Genomic DNA, 13,824 nt, shown 5'->3' with positions numbered 1-13,824 from the left:
CGTCCCAACGGCTCGCATGAGTTAGGAAGTCCGTAGGCTGGGAGTGGTCTCCAGCCCGTGATGCACGGGCCCCCTCGAAGGCCCGGGCCCCGCTGCGGGGCAGCTCTCCTCCTGGCCAACTCCGGCTTCCTAACTGGTGTGATGGTGGGCAGTTTCTAGCATCCGATGTGTGGCTTCACCCCTCGAGCGACACAGGCCCTCAGGGAAGCTCGGCGGCTGTCGGACGTTGGGTGCATGTGGTGGCGGGAGGGCCGCTGCTTTTAGGCCCTGCTGCTCAGGCCGGGCACTGGGGGACTGCTGGTGTCAGTGTCTTGGTGTCAGGCTCTCCGCAGAAGACCCACCAGCGCCGGGGGAGGGCGAAGATGGGGCCCCCGGCGTTCCGGTGAGGGGCAGGGGTCCGCCCTGGTTTGGGTCTCTGCCGTCCTGGACCCCCAGTCTAGAGACCGTCCTCCTCCTCCGGGGCCGCAAGGCCGACTCTCCCCCATCTCCAGCAGCTCTCCCTCCCAGGGGATCCGGTGAGACCACCTCTGAGGCTGCGGGGGTGGGGGTGGGGAGGCCTGTGGTGTGAACTGGGCTCTTCGACAGGCTCTTTCTGCCAGTTCACAGTTCAGTAAGTCGACGACGGCTCTCCCGTCCTCGTTTGGGCTCCCAGACTCTTGTGAGGGTCTCCCCTGGGTTCTCCCCGTCCTCGGGGCTTTGCGCCTTTACAACAAAGTCCCTTGGAGCATCTGGGTGGCTCAGCCAGTTGGGCGTCTGACTTGGTCAGGTCATGATCTCGCAGTTCGTGACCTTGAGCCCATTGTCAGGCTCTGTGCAGAAGCCGCTTCAGATCTTCTGCCCGCCCGCCCCCCTGTGCCCCTCACCCGCTTGTGCTCTCTCTCAAAAATGAATATTAAAAAAAAAAGTGCCTTTATTGTGATTTTAGTGTGGTTTGTGGAGGAAGCGAAAATAACAGGTGTTTTGAATTCCCTCTTTCCAGGAAGATTTTAAAAATTTAATGTAAAGAAAATCGATTACTTTTGAACGGTTAAGACACGCATTTGGTGCACAGCTCGAATGGCACTCGAGGACACGGAACACGGAAGGGCTCCTGCCCCCGCTCGCCTCAGAGGCCGCCTGTGTCCTTCAGTGTCCCTCTGGAGGCGCCATGCCTGAATCCGCACGCGCCCACACGTACGGCCACCCCTCAGCTGGCAGCACACGTGCCAAATTTCACACCGTGGTTTTGGTTTCTGCTCAGGAACACGCCGTGGGGATGGGTTAGCGTTAGCGCACTCAGGGCCACCACATGCTCTTTAAACGGTCGTGTGGCGCCCCGCGGTCCCGTGGGCCGCAGAGTATTTCGTCAGACCCTGTCGATGGACACTTGGTTTTTCCTGCCACTCTGCTTCTCAGGAGTTTCTGTGCGCCCGGAAAGGTATACGTTGACCCACGTGCAGAAAAACGCACCCATCGGGATAGTCACTGCGGTATTGATTTGTTATCAAATGATTGATAAACCTAGCGAGGTAGGATTGCTGGGATCTGGGTATTTAACGATTTTCCACGAGTGTGCGAAGAGGCCCCTCTGTGCACACCCCCACCAGAAGCGCGGGGGGGGGGGGCGTTTCCCATGCCCCCACAACCTGCAATTGCCAGACCGCAGGGCCTGTGTGAGCCCGACAGGTTAATCTGCACTGGGTGTCTTCATGCAGAGGAAATCGGCCCTTTGTGACGGGTATCGTGAATTTATCGCCTGTTTTGTTTTTATTTTGAATGTGCGAGGGTTTTTTTACGCACAGGTTTTCATTTTTACAGAGTTGAGTTTATCAATTTTCATATTTATGGCTCCTGGATGTATGATTAGAAAGGCCTCCTGTGACAGGGCGTCTGGGTGGCTCAGTCGGTTGAGCGTCCAACTTCGGCTCCGGTCATGATCTCACGGTGCGTGGGTTCGAGCTCCACGTCAGGCTCTGTGCTGACAGCTCAGAGCCTGGATCGTCCTTCGGATTCTGTGTCTCCCACTCTCAGCAACCCCCCACCCCCCGCTCTCTCTCTCCTCCTCTCTCTCTGCCTGTCCCCTACTCATGCTCTCTCTCTCTCAAAAATAAAAAATAAATATTAAAAAAAACAAGGCTTCCTGTGTCCGGAGATGATAAGATATTTCCCAAACGTTACTTTTGTTGCTTGTGTATCATCTGACCCGTCTCAAGTTGATACAAAGAGAGACACTGGGATCCAACCTAACTTTTTTCCAATTGACTTTACTTCTTCCCAAACTATTAAGTTATCGTCATCCCCACAAATATGCAATGCCACCTTCATCACGTACAGAGTCCCTGTAAATATTGGTTTGGGTTTATTTCTGGATTCCTTGTTCTGATTCTCGAACGTCTGTTCTTTCCTGTACCCTGTTCATAATCTTTTAATGTATCTTCCTATGTGGCTCTGCTGGATATTCCCGCCTCCTGAGTCTGCTCGGGCTGCTATGACAAAATTACCACAGGCCGGGCAGCTTGTGAACAGCAGACACTGATTCCTCACGGCCCCGGAGGCTGGACGTGGAGAGGAAGAACCCCCCGTGGTTCCGGCCAGGCCGCTGCTGGCCGTCTGGTCACCGCATCCTCGCCGGGCTGTGGGGGCGAGGGCGCACCCCGGGTCTCTTTCGTGAGGGCACTGAGCTCGCCGTGAGGGTCCCGCCCAGGACCTAGCACCCCACGCTGGGGGTCAGGACTTGAACAGGAGTTTGGGGGGCCGCAAACGTTCTGTCTGTGGCATCTCTGTAGCTGCGTTCTCGTCCAGCACCCACCCGGACGTGAGGCTGGGCTTCTCCCTGGCCCCCACCCTCTGCCCGGGACTCAGCTGTCCACGGAAAGAGTCCCCGCAAACGCACTGACTGAACAACACACCCGGTTATCCCGTGGCTCTGTGGGCCTGGGGTCTGTGTTCTCACCGGAGGCCCCACGGGGTGTCTGCTTCCAAGCGTGGGCTGTCACACAGCAGGGCCACCCCAGGGAGCGTGGGTGATCAGACTTCACAGACATGTGACAAAACTGGTAGGAAGTTGTGCATCCCAGACCCACCTCACGAGCCATTTAAAAGCTGAAAAATCAAGGAGCGCCTGGGTGGCTCAGTTGGTTGAGCGTCCAACTTCGGCTCAGGTCACGATCTCACAATTCACGGGTTTGAGCCCCACATCGAACTCTGTGCTGACAGCTCAGAGCCTGGAGCCTGCTTCGCATTCTGTGTCTCCCTCTCTCTCTGTCCCTCCCTGGCTCGTGCTCGGAGTCTCTCAAAACTAAACAAACATGAAAAGAAATAAAAGCTGAAAACTGGATAACATTGTTCTTGCAACGTTCTCCTGCTGCCTCCTTCCCAAGGAATCTCTCTCACCGAATGCAGCTTCTTCAGAAGTACAGGGTTTGGGGGATGCTTCCCGCCTCCTCTCCCCCTGTGGCCCGTCTTCTGCATCCCTACAGGGCCCCTGCCTGTGTGTGCTCAGGGTGGGACTTAGAGCCCTCCCCGAGGAACTGCTGTGGCCCTAAGAATAATAACCACTGGGGGTCACGGTCACTGGCCCCTGCTGCCTGCTGCTCCCTACACGCCCGGCCTCCGTCCCAGCTCCTCACCTAAAAGCTGCATTCGAGTACCATCCACCCGTTTGAGGTGTAAGAGCCTGTCCAGGAAGGCTCTGGCACCCGGCTCTCCCCCAAGGGCCTCTCCAGGAAGGCTCTGGCACCCGGCTGTCCCCCAGCGAGCAGGTCAGTAGCAGTCAGCCACATCCTCCGCCCTCAAGGCTTCTGCACGCTGCCCAGGACACGGTGCCTGTGGGGAAGTCAGACCACGGTGCCCCACCACGTCTCCAGAGGCCAGGGTCGAACGAGTCATTTTCCCTTCTGCACCCAGAGAATGTTTGTGTCTCTGCCCCTGAAGACTGAATAAAGGAGGGGAAAAACAGCACCGCGCCTATTTGAGCTCTCAGCATTAAGCAAGCAGATTCACATAGTCCCACGAGGGGAGTCCACGTTGCCCCCACAGGTGCCCACCTCCGTGCAGGGGCAGCGCCACAGGGAAGTGTTCCTGCAGGAGAAACACTCCGGTGGTTGAATCTTGGCGGGAGAATGGAGCTGACAGACCCAGGGGTGGTGCTCGGGAAAGAACGTGGCTCTGAAGTCGGGTCTTTGCAAGGCTTGGTCACCCAGGTTCTAGGGGTAAATACCAACACCCCCCCCCCCCCCGAGCTCGGATTGTCGATAACCTCTGCTGGGGAACGCAGTAGGGCTGAGCATGTAGTGGGGGGCCTCCCTGTGGGTGGAGGGGACGTTCTCAGACGAGCACTATTTACGGGGCTTGTGAATGGGCGACCTGATTCCAGCCGTTTGTTCCCAGTGGAAGGCGGGGGCTCTTGGACACCCTACAAGAAGCCAGGATTTATCACTGCCCGGGGGGAGGGGACCTACCCGTGACTGTCAGCATTGTGGGTGCTCATGGTTTCACACCCCAGCTCTGCGAGGGACACTCCCGCTGTCCTCACGTAAGCGCATTGGCTACTGATTGTCCAGTTGGCTGCCCAGCTGACCCCTGACCTCCCCCCACATTGAGGGCAGGCGCTGGGGAAGCGGAAAGGAGCTCCTAGCTTCTCCACCTGAGTGTGACCTGTTCCTTTATCTTTACGTAGGCGAGAGAAAGTGGGGCCAGCGTCAGCCCTCGTGGGGGAGCGCACCGGGTGAGGCCGGCCTTGCTGTGATGTGCTGAGGACAGGTGAGCAGGGAGGACAGGGGAGCGGAGGACAGGTGACTGTGCACAGGAGAGTGTGGGAGAGGTGCACAAATAACTTCTGTCCCTTCAAGGCCTGGGTTCCCTGTCCCTTCTCCTGGTATCTGGACCACTCTGTGGCAAGGGTGGGGTCCCCCAGCAGACTGAGATGAGTTTCTGCCCCCACCCTGCCAGAATGGGGGCAAAGCCTGGTTTGGGCAACAGGAAAATAAGGACAGTTCCGTTTTCTGCAGGTCTGGGCTTACAGATTAGGAAGTCACTGGGGGGGGGGGGGGGCTCTGCAGGCCTCGGTAACCTCGTGGACACCGGAGGGTGGTGGGAAGAAACTCGGATGACCCCCTGATTTCCCACTGGGACATCTGAAGGAAATTGGCTCACCTCTAGGTCTGGGCCCATCTGGCCCCCTCTTCTGGCCCTGACTTGGGGCCCTCGACCCCGAGAATGGGTGCACCTGCTGGAACCAGTACGCTGCAGCCTGTGTAGATGGAACACGCCAGGTGCGAGCAGTGGGGGGCCCGGCCGTGACCCTGATGCCGCCTCAGCTGCAGCCAACCAGGGTGCAGGGGAGGGGGGTGAGGAGGTGTGGGCGGTGGGCGGCGGAGGGCGGTGGTCCCGGCCGGCCGTGGGTTTGTGCAACTCGAGGCCCGCCCGGGCTTGGCCAAGGCGGGGAGGGGGGAGTGCAGAGGTAAGCCAGGGGCGAGGGGACATCCGCGCGGAGAGGTCTGCGGTCGGGCAGAGGGAGGCCCGCCGCGGCGCCGGAAGTAGACGAGGTGGGGGGCGGGCGGGGGGGAGGGGGCCGGCCGGGAGCCGGGGGCGGGTCGGCGCGGCGCGGGGGCGGGCGGAGGGCGGCGCCGCTGCAGTGCGGGGACCCGCTCGCCCGCCGTCCCCGCGTCCGCGCGCAGCCGCCTGGGGCTTCGGGCGCCGCGCCTGCAGGTACGCGGGGCTGCGACGGGGTCTGCGTAGGGCCCCCCGGCCTGCGCGGGCTGAGGGGTGGGCTGGGCCGGCCGCGAGGCCCGGGGAAATGTGGGCCCGGGGAGCCCCCGCCCCCTTGGCCGCACCTGGGCCCGTCGCGCAGTCGTGAGGGGCGCGCGGGCTGGGGGCTCGGGGCGGGGGCGCCGGGCCTGGGGAAGGGGCGCGGGGGCCCGAGGAGGTGGGGCCTGGGGAAGGGGCACAGGGACGGGGTGGGGGAGCGCAGGGCTTGGAGAAGGGGCAGGGGGCGCAGAGGTGGGGGAGGGGCGCGGGGTCTGGGGAGGGGATGCAGGGGCCCGAGGAGGTGGGGCCTGGGGAAGGGGCGCAGGGACCGGGGGGCGCGCAGGGCTTGGAGGAGGGCCGGGGGCGCAGAGGCGGGGGAGGGGGCGCGAGGGGCCTGTGGGGGGGTGCGCAACCTTGGCACCTTCCTGGGGTCCCCGCGAGGCGGGGGCGGGGGGGGGGGCGGCGGCTGGCGGGAGCTGTGCAGCCCCAGTTCCTGACCTGTCATTGTGACTTAGCCCCCACCGCTGGGCTGAGAACTGCGCGGCCCTGCCATTGTTCCCCATGTTCCGTCCTTCCAGAAGGCCCCTCAGCTGGCTTTCAACCGTTTTCCTTGTTTTCTTTCTGTTCCTGCAAAGCAGGCTTCGCGACCCCGTAGCAGCACCCCTTCATTTCCCCGGTTCACACAGCTGTCCCTACAAAGGGGGGAGGGATGGTCGCCACTCAGGTTCCCAGGGCCCCCACTTTCCGCCTTCAGGTTTCTCGGGGACCAGGGGTTTGCTCATCTACAAAATCTGGTTGATCCTCCCCCATGCCCACAAAGATCTTCGCGGTAAGGCTTTGTGTTGACGACTCATCCAGCCCCTGAAAAGGAAGACCTGTGACAGGCGGGGGGGAGGCACGTCCGCCCGTCGTGGGGTTGTTGGATTTGACATCGACACGTCCCAGGTGCCTTTCAGATGCATGTGTACAGTGGCCTGCGTTTTCTTCCCCAGGAGGCCAGAAGTGGGGCCACCATGGCGTCCCCGTCCTCTTGCCCGGCGGCGGAGGAGGACGAGAGCCTGAAGGGGTGCGAGCTGTATGTGCAGAAGCATGGTGTTCAGCAGGTCCTGAAGGACTGCATCGTGCACCTGTGTGTGTCCAAGCCGGACAGGCCCATGAAGTTCCTGCGGGAGCACTTCGAGAAGCTGGAGAAGGTCAGTGCCGCCCGGTGTCCCCCTCCCTGCACAGGGGTGCTGGGCCCACCTGCTGGAGCGCGAGCTCAGGAGAGTGCCCCGCGGCTCTTCCAGGGCCCAGCCCCGGAGGCTGACCTCACCTGATTCATTCTCCTGCTCCGAGGTCCCAGCCACCACCTCCCTGCCCCCCTGCCCTCCCAGCGGTTCGGGGTCTGCCAGGCACAGCGCCTTAGGGAGAACTGACTGGGAAGACGGCCTACGGGGCCCGCTGACAGTTTTCTCTTTTCACGTTTATTTATTTTTGAGGGGGAGAGAGAGAGAGAGAGAGAGCGCGCGGGAGCCCAAGTGGGAGAGGGGCAGAGAGAGAGGGAGACGCAGGATCCGAAGCGGGCTCCAGGCTCCGAGCTGTCGGCACAGAGCCCGACGCAGGGCCCCATCTCACGAGCTGTGAGATCACGACCTGAGCCGAAGTCGGACGCTCAACCGACGGAGCCCCCAGGCGCCCCTTCGGGGCCCGCTGAGTTTTCAACTAGGGGGACAGAGACGGGGACCGGGTGTCGTTATGGGTGCGTTGACATTTGGGATGAAAGGACGCAGGTCTGAAGTGCATGTGACGCTCGATTCCGCAGCAGTCTGCCTCTGGGAGGAGGTGGGCGCCCGCAGAGGGAAACGCCCCTTAGAGGCATGCAGCGTGGGGAAGTGCACACGACCCACGCCTCTCTTCTGAGGAGCGACCCTGCCACCCCCTGGCTCATTCCTCCGTGAACGGTCTCCCTCACCTCTTCCTGGTCCATCGGTGGGAGGACGGGCTCGGAGCGGGAGGGGGTTCCCGAGCCCCTTGGCGACCTGCCCTTCCGTGGCGGGCTCCTTCCTCTGGCTTCCCACCCTGAACCCTCTCCGGGGGGCACCTGAGGGTCCTCCTCTGGGCCCCTTGCTCACAACCTAACTTAACTGTCCCTGCCCTAGTCTCACAGGGTGGATAGAACCCTGGGGTCAGACTCAGGTCTGTTCTTTTTTTAAACATTTTTTAAAATGTTTATTTTTTGGGAGAGGGGGAGAGAGAGTGAGCAAACCAGGCAGGGGTAGAGAGAGAAGGAGAGATGAATCCCAAGCAGGCTCCACGCTGTCTGTGCAGAGCCCCATGTGGGGCTCGAACTCGTGAACGGTGACATCATGACCTGAGGAAGCTCAGGTTTGCTCTTAAGCCTCTCTGAGTCCCCCCTCCCCCCCAGGGGCCTCCTGTGACCCTTAGCCCCGACCCAAAGGAATTCCTTTCTTTCCTTTAAAACAGTCTGTTAGGGGCACCTGGTGGCTCAGTCATCTGACTCTCGATCTCAGCTCAGGTCATGATCTCACCTTTCGTGGGTTCTGGCCCCTCGTCAGGTTCTGTGCTGAGAGCATGGGGCCTGCTTGGGACTCTGTCTCCTCCCGTCTGCTCCTGTCCCACTCTTGTTCTCTCTCTTCTCTCTCTCAAAATAAACAAACTTAAGAAAATTAAAACAACCTGTTAAACAACATTTTCGAGTAAGGCCTACCTTTAAAAAATTTTTTTTTAATGTTTATTTTTGAGAGAGAGACACAGTGCGAGCGGCGGAGGGAGACACGGAATCAGTCGGAAGCAAGGCTTCAGGCTCTGAGCCGTCAGCACAGAGCCAGACTCGAGGCTCAAACTCACGGACTGTGAGATCATGACCTGAGCCGAAGCTCGATTGACTGAGCCACCCAGGTGCCCCAAGTAATGCCTACCTTTTAAAGAAAGTTTGAAAGGTTCAGAAGCGGGAAGAAGGAGTAACAGTCGTACGTGGCCCCCCTCCACCCAGTTGCCCCCTCTCCCCACACAATCGTGTCATAGATGCCATTTTGTATCACGTACTTGTGCTTTTCACAGACCTCACTCGGCTGGGTGTGTGACCCTACGTTGAAGTTTTCTCAACACTCTCCCTCATGACGAGACAACTGAGTTGTTTATGGTTTTCTTCAAAGTTGAAAATAATGCCACACCAACGCATTTGTACGTGGTCTTTTCCCCCTGTGTGTGGCATTGTTTGTTTAGTACAGTTTTTGGAAATGGGATTATGGAAATTCCAGATGGCGTTGTTGAGTGGCTATGGCTTCGTTGGGTGGCGGAGATCCCGGTGGGTGGAGGAGGCCCCCGTTGGGTGGCTGTGGCCTTGTCGTGGCAGCTCATGTGCCCGCCGCCGACAGAGTTTGGCTGTGGGTCTGCCCATCGCAGCCGACTTGGGCAGTTTTCATTTGAAAGGCTGTCGTTCCCAGTTGATGTGCAACAGTCCTGTGGCCCTCATCCACTTTGCTTACTCTTGAGGTCACGGTTGTGGAGCGGTGCCGTGAGTGTGAGTGTTGGCCACCAGGCCCACTCACAGGTGACGTGCCTGTCCCTGCGGCCTCCTCCCTTGCTTCAGACCCTCACTGTCAGGGCTGCAGTCATTTGCTGGGGTTGCTCCCAAGTGGTGCTCGCCAGGCGACGTGTCTCGGAGGTGTGGCTGACGGGCATCAGTGCGAGATGGAGAGGAGGTTCTCCACCGGGGACGGTTGGTCCCCAGGGGACACACGGCGATGGCCAGAGACGGTTGAGCATCCAGCGGGGGTGCGGAGGGGAGGCAACACGGCTGTCAGTTGTGGCTCAGTGCTCAGGGCTGGCTGGTGGAGCGGACATAGGAGCGGGGCAAGAGGCTTTGGTGTGGACCTGAGTGAATGGCGGTGCCACCTGGCAAGAAGGGGACAGTGGGAGCAGACGGGCAGGGTGGGATAGCGGCGACATCACGAGTCAGGAGGCTGTGAGCTCGTGTTGGGGGGGGGGGGGGTGGCCGGCAAAGGGCAGGGGGCGGGAAGGTTCTCTGATCATACTTGCCCTAGGAGGTGACAGGTAAGGACCGGGTTCTGGAAGAGGAGGGTGGCCTGTCACAGTCCGGGGAGGAGACTGAGCAGTTTCCTACTACTTGACAACGAGGGATTCGTATCCTCGCCAAGTCATGGTCACCGTAGCCACCACGTCAGCCTGCCGGGGCCGCCGGGTCAAAGCCCCGCAGACCAGGAAGCCACACTCGGTCCTGGAGGCTGCGGGCGCGGGCCCGGCCTGCCCCAGACGCCTCCCCCAGGGTCAGCCTGCGGTGCTCCCATCCCGACCTGCATCCACCCTCACACGGCCTTCTCTCTTTCCGTGGGGACACGTCACCTTGCCTGAGGGCCCACCCCGTGACGTCATTTTAATGATCACATCCGCAAAGACCCTGTCTGCAGATGAGCTTACGGTCTAAGGTCCTGGGGTTGGGAACCCAACAGCTGTGCCCTGGGGGGTTGCAGTCCGGCTGCAAAGGGCTGCTTTGCTTAGGCTGCGGGCGACCGCGAGCCACTGGTAACGGGAAGAGCGGGTGACCAGCCTTCACGTCTTTGTCAAAGGCAGCGCCAGACGAGCTCCGAGGTGTGTGACAGGCGGTGCGGACAGAAGCCGGTGCCTCAGGGCCCGGCTGCGGCCTGTTGTCACTTCTCCGCCACGGCTGATGCGCTCGGGCGCTGGGGGGATTTTGCGGGTTCTCTGACACCACGTGCATGCTTTCACGTGTGGGTGACTACTAGGGAGTCCGTCCCTGGTGCCAGATCTGAGACTCCTGCCTGAGGGCGTCCTGAGCTCCCACGGGAGTCTCACTCGCTCAGCCAGCGTTCGTTAATATGGGAGCAGGAAGGCTCTTTGCCCGTGGTTGGGGGAGGGGCGGAGTCCCGGGCCACCTGCTCCCTGCAGAGGCCACCGTGAGTGGACAGCAGGCAGATGCCCGGGGAGGGGGAGTTTTCTCGCGTGACAAGCGGGAAACGTGTGTGCGCGGCCCAGATAAAGGCCCGGCACAGAGCGGCGGGGATGGCTCAGCTCTCGGGGCGCTGCCCTGGCCGGGCCTCAGGCCTCCATGAGTGACTTCATCGCGGGCCATTTAAGCAGGTGGTTCTTCTAAGGTCCAGACTTGAGGGGGCCAGACGGTCCTTATGCACTGACGACACGGCCCCGAAGCTTCTCCAAGACGTGGTCTTTCAAAAGATCATGGGCGATGAAGTCGTTTGTCCTTTCCAGAATGGAGTTTAGACGCTGTAAGCAAGAGTTCCCTCCATAAAGATACACTTGTTACCGTTCACGTACGTACCAACCCTGCGTTTTCACGAGGACTGTTCCCACTGTGCGGCAGACACGTGCACGTGCAGACGTGAGTTGTTGTCGCGTACGTGCACTTTTGGTTTGACTTTTTGTTAGCGTTCTTTTATTGTAGTAAAATGTATGGGACGTCAAGTTCACTCTGTTGACCATTTTATTTTTATTTATTATTTTTTAAAATGTATTAAACATTTTTTAATGTTTAATTTTGAGAGAGAAAGAGAGAGAGAGGGACACAGAGCATGAGTGGGGGAGGGACAGAGAGAGAGGGAGACACAGAATCGGAAGCAGCCTCCAGGCTCCGAGCTGTCAGCACAGAGCCTGACGCGGGGCTTGATCCCGTGAGTCACGAGATCGTGACCTGAGCCGAAGTCGGACGCTCAACTGACTGAGGCCCCAAGGCGCCCCCTTGAACGTTTTAAAGTGTCCATTCTAGTGGTGTCAAATGCGTTGATGTTCCGTGCTCGTCTCAGTAGCACCGTTATGGCATCTGTGGCCATAAGATCACGTGGATGTCGTGGCCTTTGTTTGCATTGTTTCGTGTTTGATGGTTTTCAGTTTCTTTCTTTCTTTTTCTTTTTTCTTTTTTTCCTTCAGAAAACACCTTTGTGCCTTTGTGCTGCAGTCAGGGCCTGTGCTCTGGGGTCTGCGTGTCTGCGTGTTTTTACAGCTCTGGAGCCACGTTTCTGGTTTACTCCACAGAATTAGATGAGTTTGTGGTTTCCCTAACACGCGTGGCTCGTGCCGAATTCCCAGATCCTCGCCAACATTGGCTTCTTTGACCGTTGTTTTGTGCTCATCTGTGGACATCGATACCTCACTGCCGTGCCTGCCCCCCCCCCCACCCCCCCGTGCCGGATATCGGTTCAGCGGTGGTGACACAGTCCGAGCGGCCAGGCTCACTGCTATGTCTTTAGTAAAAACTAACAAGTCGCGCATTTTGCTTTTGGAATGAGCGGACACAGCTCAGAAGGGGCAGCTCTCCTGGGAGACATCCGTGGCAGTAAATGGCATCCCACCCAGACAACCGCTCCTGAGGGCGGTGGGTGGACGCTGGGCTACGGGATGGGTCTCTGGTCGCTCAGTTTGGAAGCTCAGCACGTGCTTCCCGGTGACCGGCGCCATTCTGGTGGCGCCCAGAGGCCCAGACGGACGGACTGCTTCATTGCACACCCGGGGGACGCAGAGGGGCAGAGTCGCATGGAATCACCACCTGCTTGCTCCCTGGCACTTAGAGCCGCCAGGCCTTCCGGGCTCCGAGGTGACTGCTGCCGTGCCCGGGGACGAGAGCGGCCGCGACAGCACCCGTACCGTCAGTTAAGGCCCCGCGTCGGGCGGGGGACAAGACAGCTTCTCAGAGCAGGACGCCCTACTGGATGCACGTGCCAGGGAGGCAGCCCAGAAAAGTGATGTGTGCGTATGGCCCAGAGTCAAAGGTGTGAAAGCTAAAAGTCTCTCACCCCCACCGCCCCTGCCGCCCAGAGCCCACCTCTGTTGGCTCCGTTGTCTGAGATTTCTCGGGAGGATGTTACGCATTTTGGGCAACGTGGGTGCGATTTCTGGGCTGACCTGCACGTGGGCACGCTGCCCTGAGCCTGGCCTGTCCCCGCTGACGGGTCACTCGAGGGGACACTCCACAGCAGCACGGGTAAGCCCGCTCCGCTCGCCTGTTAAAATTCTCCTTGAATTTAAATGCCCTGAAGCTCGTGCTGTGTGCTTTGCAACCACATGAGCTCTGACCGTAGTGTTCCTGCCACCGTAACCGAGGCCCAGACCTGACGTGCCGCCGTTCTCTCGTCTGCATCTCCCCCCCACCCCCCACCCATTTCTTTCTGCCCGTGCTGGTCAGCCCATCCCCCACCTGTAACCCCTGGCACCACTGGAGTGTCCGAAGCTCTGCATTTTCAAGAATGTTCCGTCAGTGGAGTCCTGCGTGGCATGTGGCCTTTCGAGGAGTTTGGGTTCTTTAACTTAACGAAGCGCCTCTGAGGTTCCTCGAGGTTTCGTGAGTGTCCTGAGTTTGAGTTATTTTGCTGAACTGCACTCTGCTGTGTAGACGGAGCACAGTGTGTTCATCCTTTGGCGGGTTGCATTCCCACCAGCAGTGGCTCCTGGCCCTCACGTGGCCACCACTTGGTGTTATCAGGTTTCAAAGTTTAGCCATTCTAATGGGCATGGGGTGGCCCTTCAGGCCCCTATTGCATTTCCTAATGACCAGTGTCACTGAATATCTTCCCGTGCTCTTCCTATGCCCTTACTTGCCCTTGGCCTGTCTCCCCGCTGAAGTGCCTGTTCATGGCTCTTGTCCATTTTTTTTTTTTTCCTTGTCCATTTTCTTACCAGGTCCTTCTCTTACTGTTGGGCTTGGAAACTCCGTGCGTTCAACTCGTGCCCTTATGTGCATGGATGCAAGTCCTGCGTCAGGTTCTGGTTTGCAGACACCTCCTTCCAGTCCGTCCTCAGCCTGTCTGCCTGTTTTCTCACTAGTGTGTTTCACAGAGTGGAAGTTCTGGCTTCTGAAGTCTGGTTTTTCAAGGTATTTGTTTTAGTGGATTGTGCTTTTGTGTTTAGCTTTGTGTGAAGAACTCTGCACTGAATTTGGGCAGACCTTTGACTTCATCAGCTGGCCGTACACTGGGGGCATGTCTCTGGATCTTTCTTTTTTTTTTTTTTTTAATGTTTTATTCATTTTTGAAAGAGAGAGAGGGAAGGGGCAGAGAGAGAGAGAGAGAGAGAGAGAGAGAGAATCTGAGGCAGGCTCAGGCTCCG

General features: G+C 59.1%; 1 protein-coding gene across 2 annotated transcripts in view; it reads left to right on the top strand.

The window, feature by feature from the left end:
• The first annotated feature begins 5,071 nt into the window (after nt 1-5,071).
• The window catches only part of PRKAR1B (protein kinase cAMP-dependent type I regulatory subunit beta), a 103,102-nt gene continuing 94,349 nt past the window's right edge, over nt 5,072-13,824 (top strand). Inside the window, exons 1-2 of one of the 2 annotated variants that reach the window (XM_081791626.1) lie at nt 5,072-5,252; nt 6,720-6,920. In XM_081791626.1, coding sequence (XP_081647752.1) covers nt 6,741-6,920 — 180 coding nt within the window. In that variant the 5' untranslated portion in view covers nt 5,072-5,252; nt 6,720-6,740. Of the gene's footprint in view, nt 5,253-5,561; nt 5,689-6,719; nt 6,921-13,824 lie in introns of those variants that run through there. The other variant, XM_081791625.1, reaches the window with a different exon arrangement.

Source organism: Panthera onca, chromosome E3, assembly GCF_046562875.1.
Source record: "Panthera onca isolate mPanOnc1 chromosome E3, mPanOnc1 haplotype 2, whole genome shotgun sequence".
NCBI lineage: Eukaryota > Metazoa > Chordata > Mammalia > Carnivora > Felidae > Panthera > Panthera onca.
The sequence above is the reverse complement of the archived record's forward strand: the minus strand, read 5'-3'. Positions and strand labels throughout refer to the sequence as shown.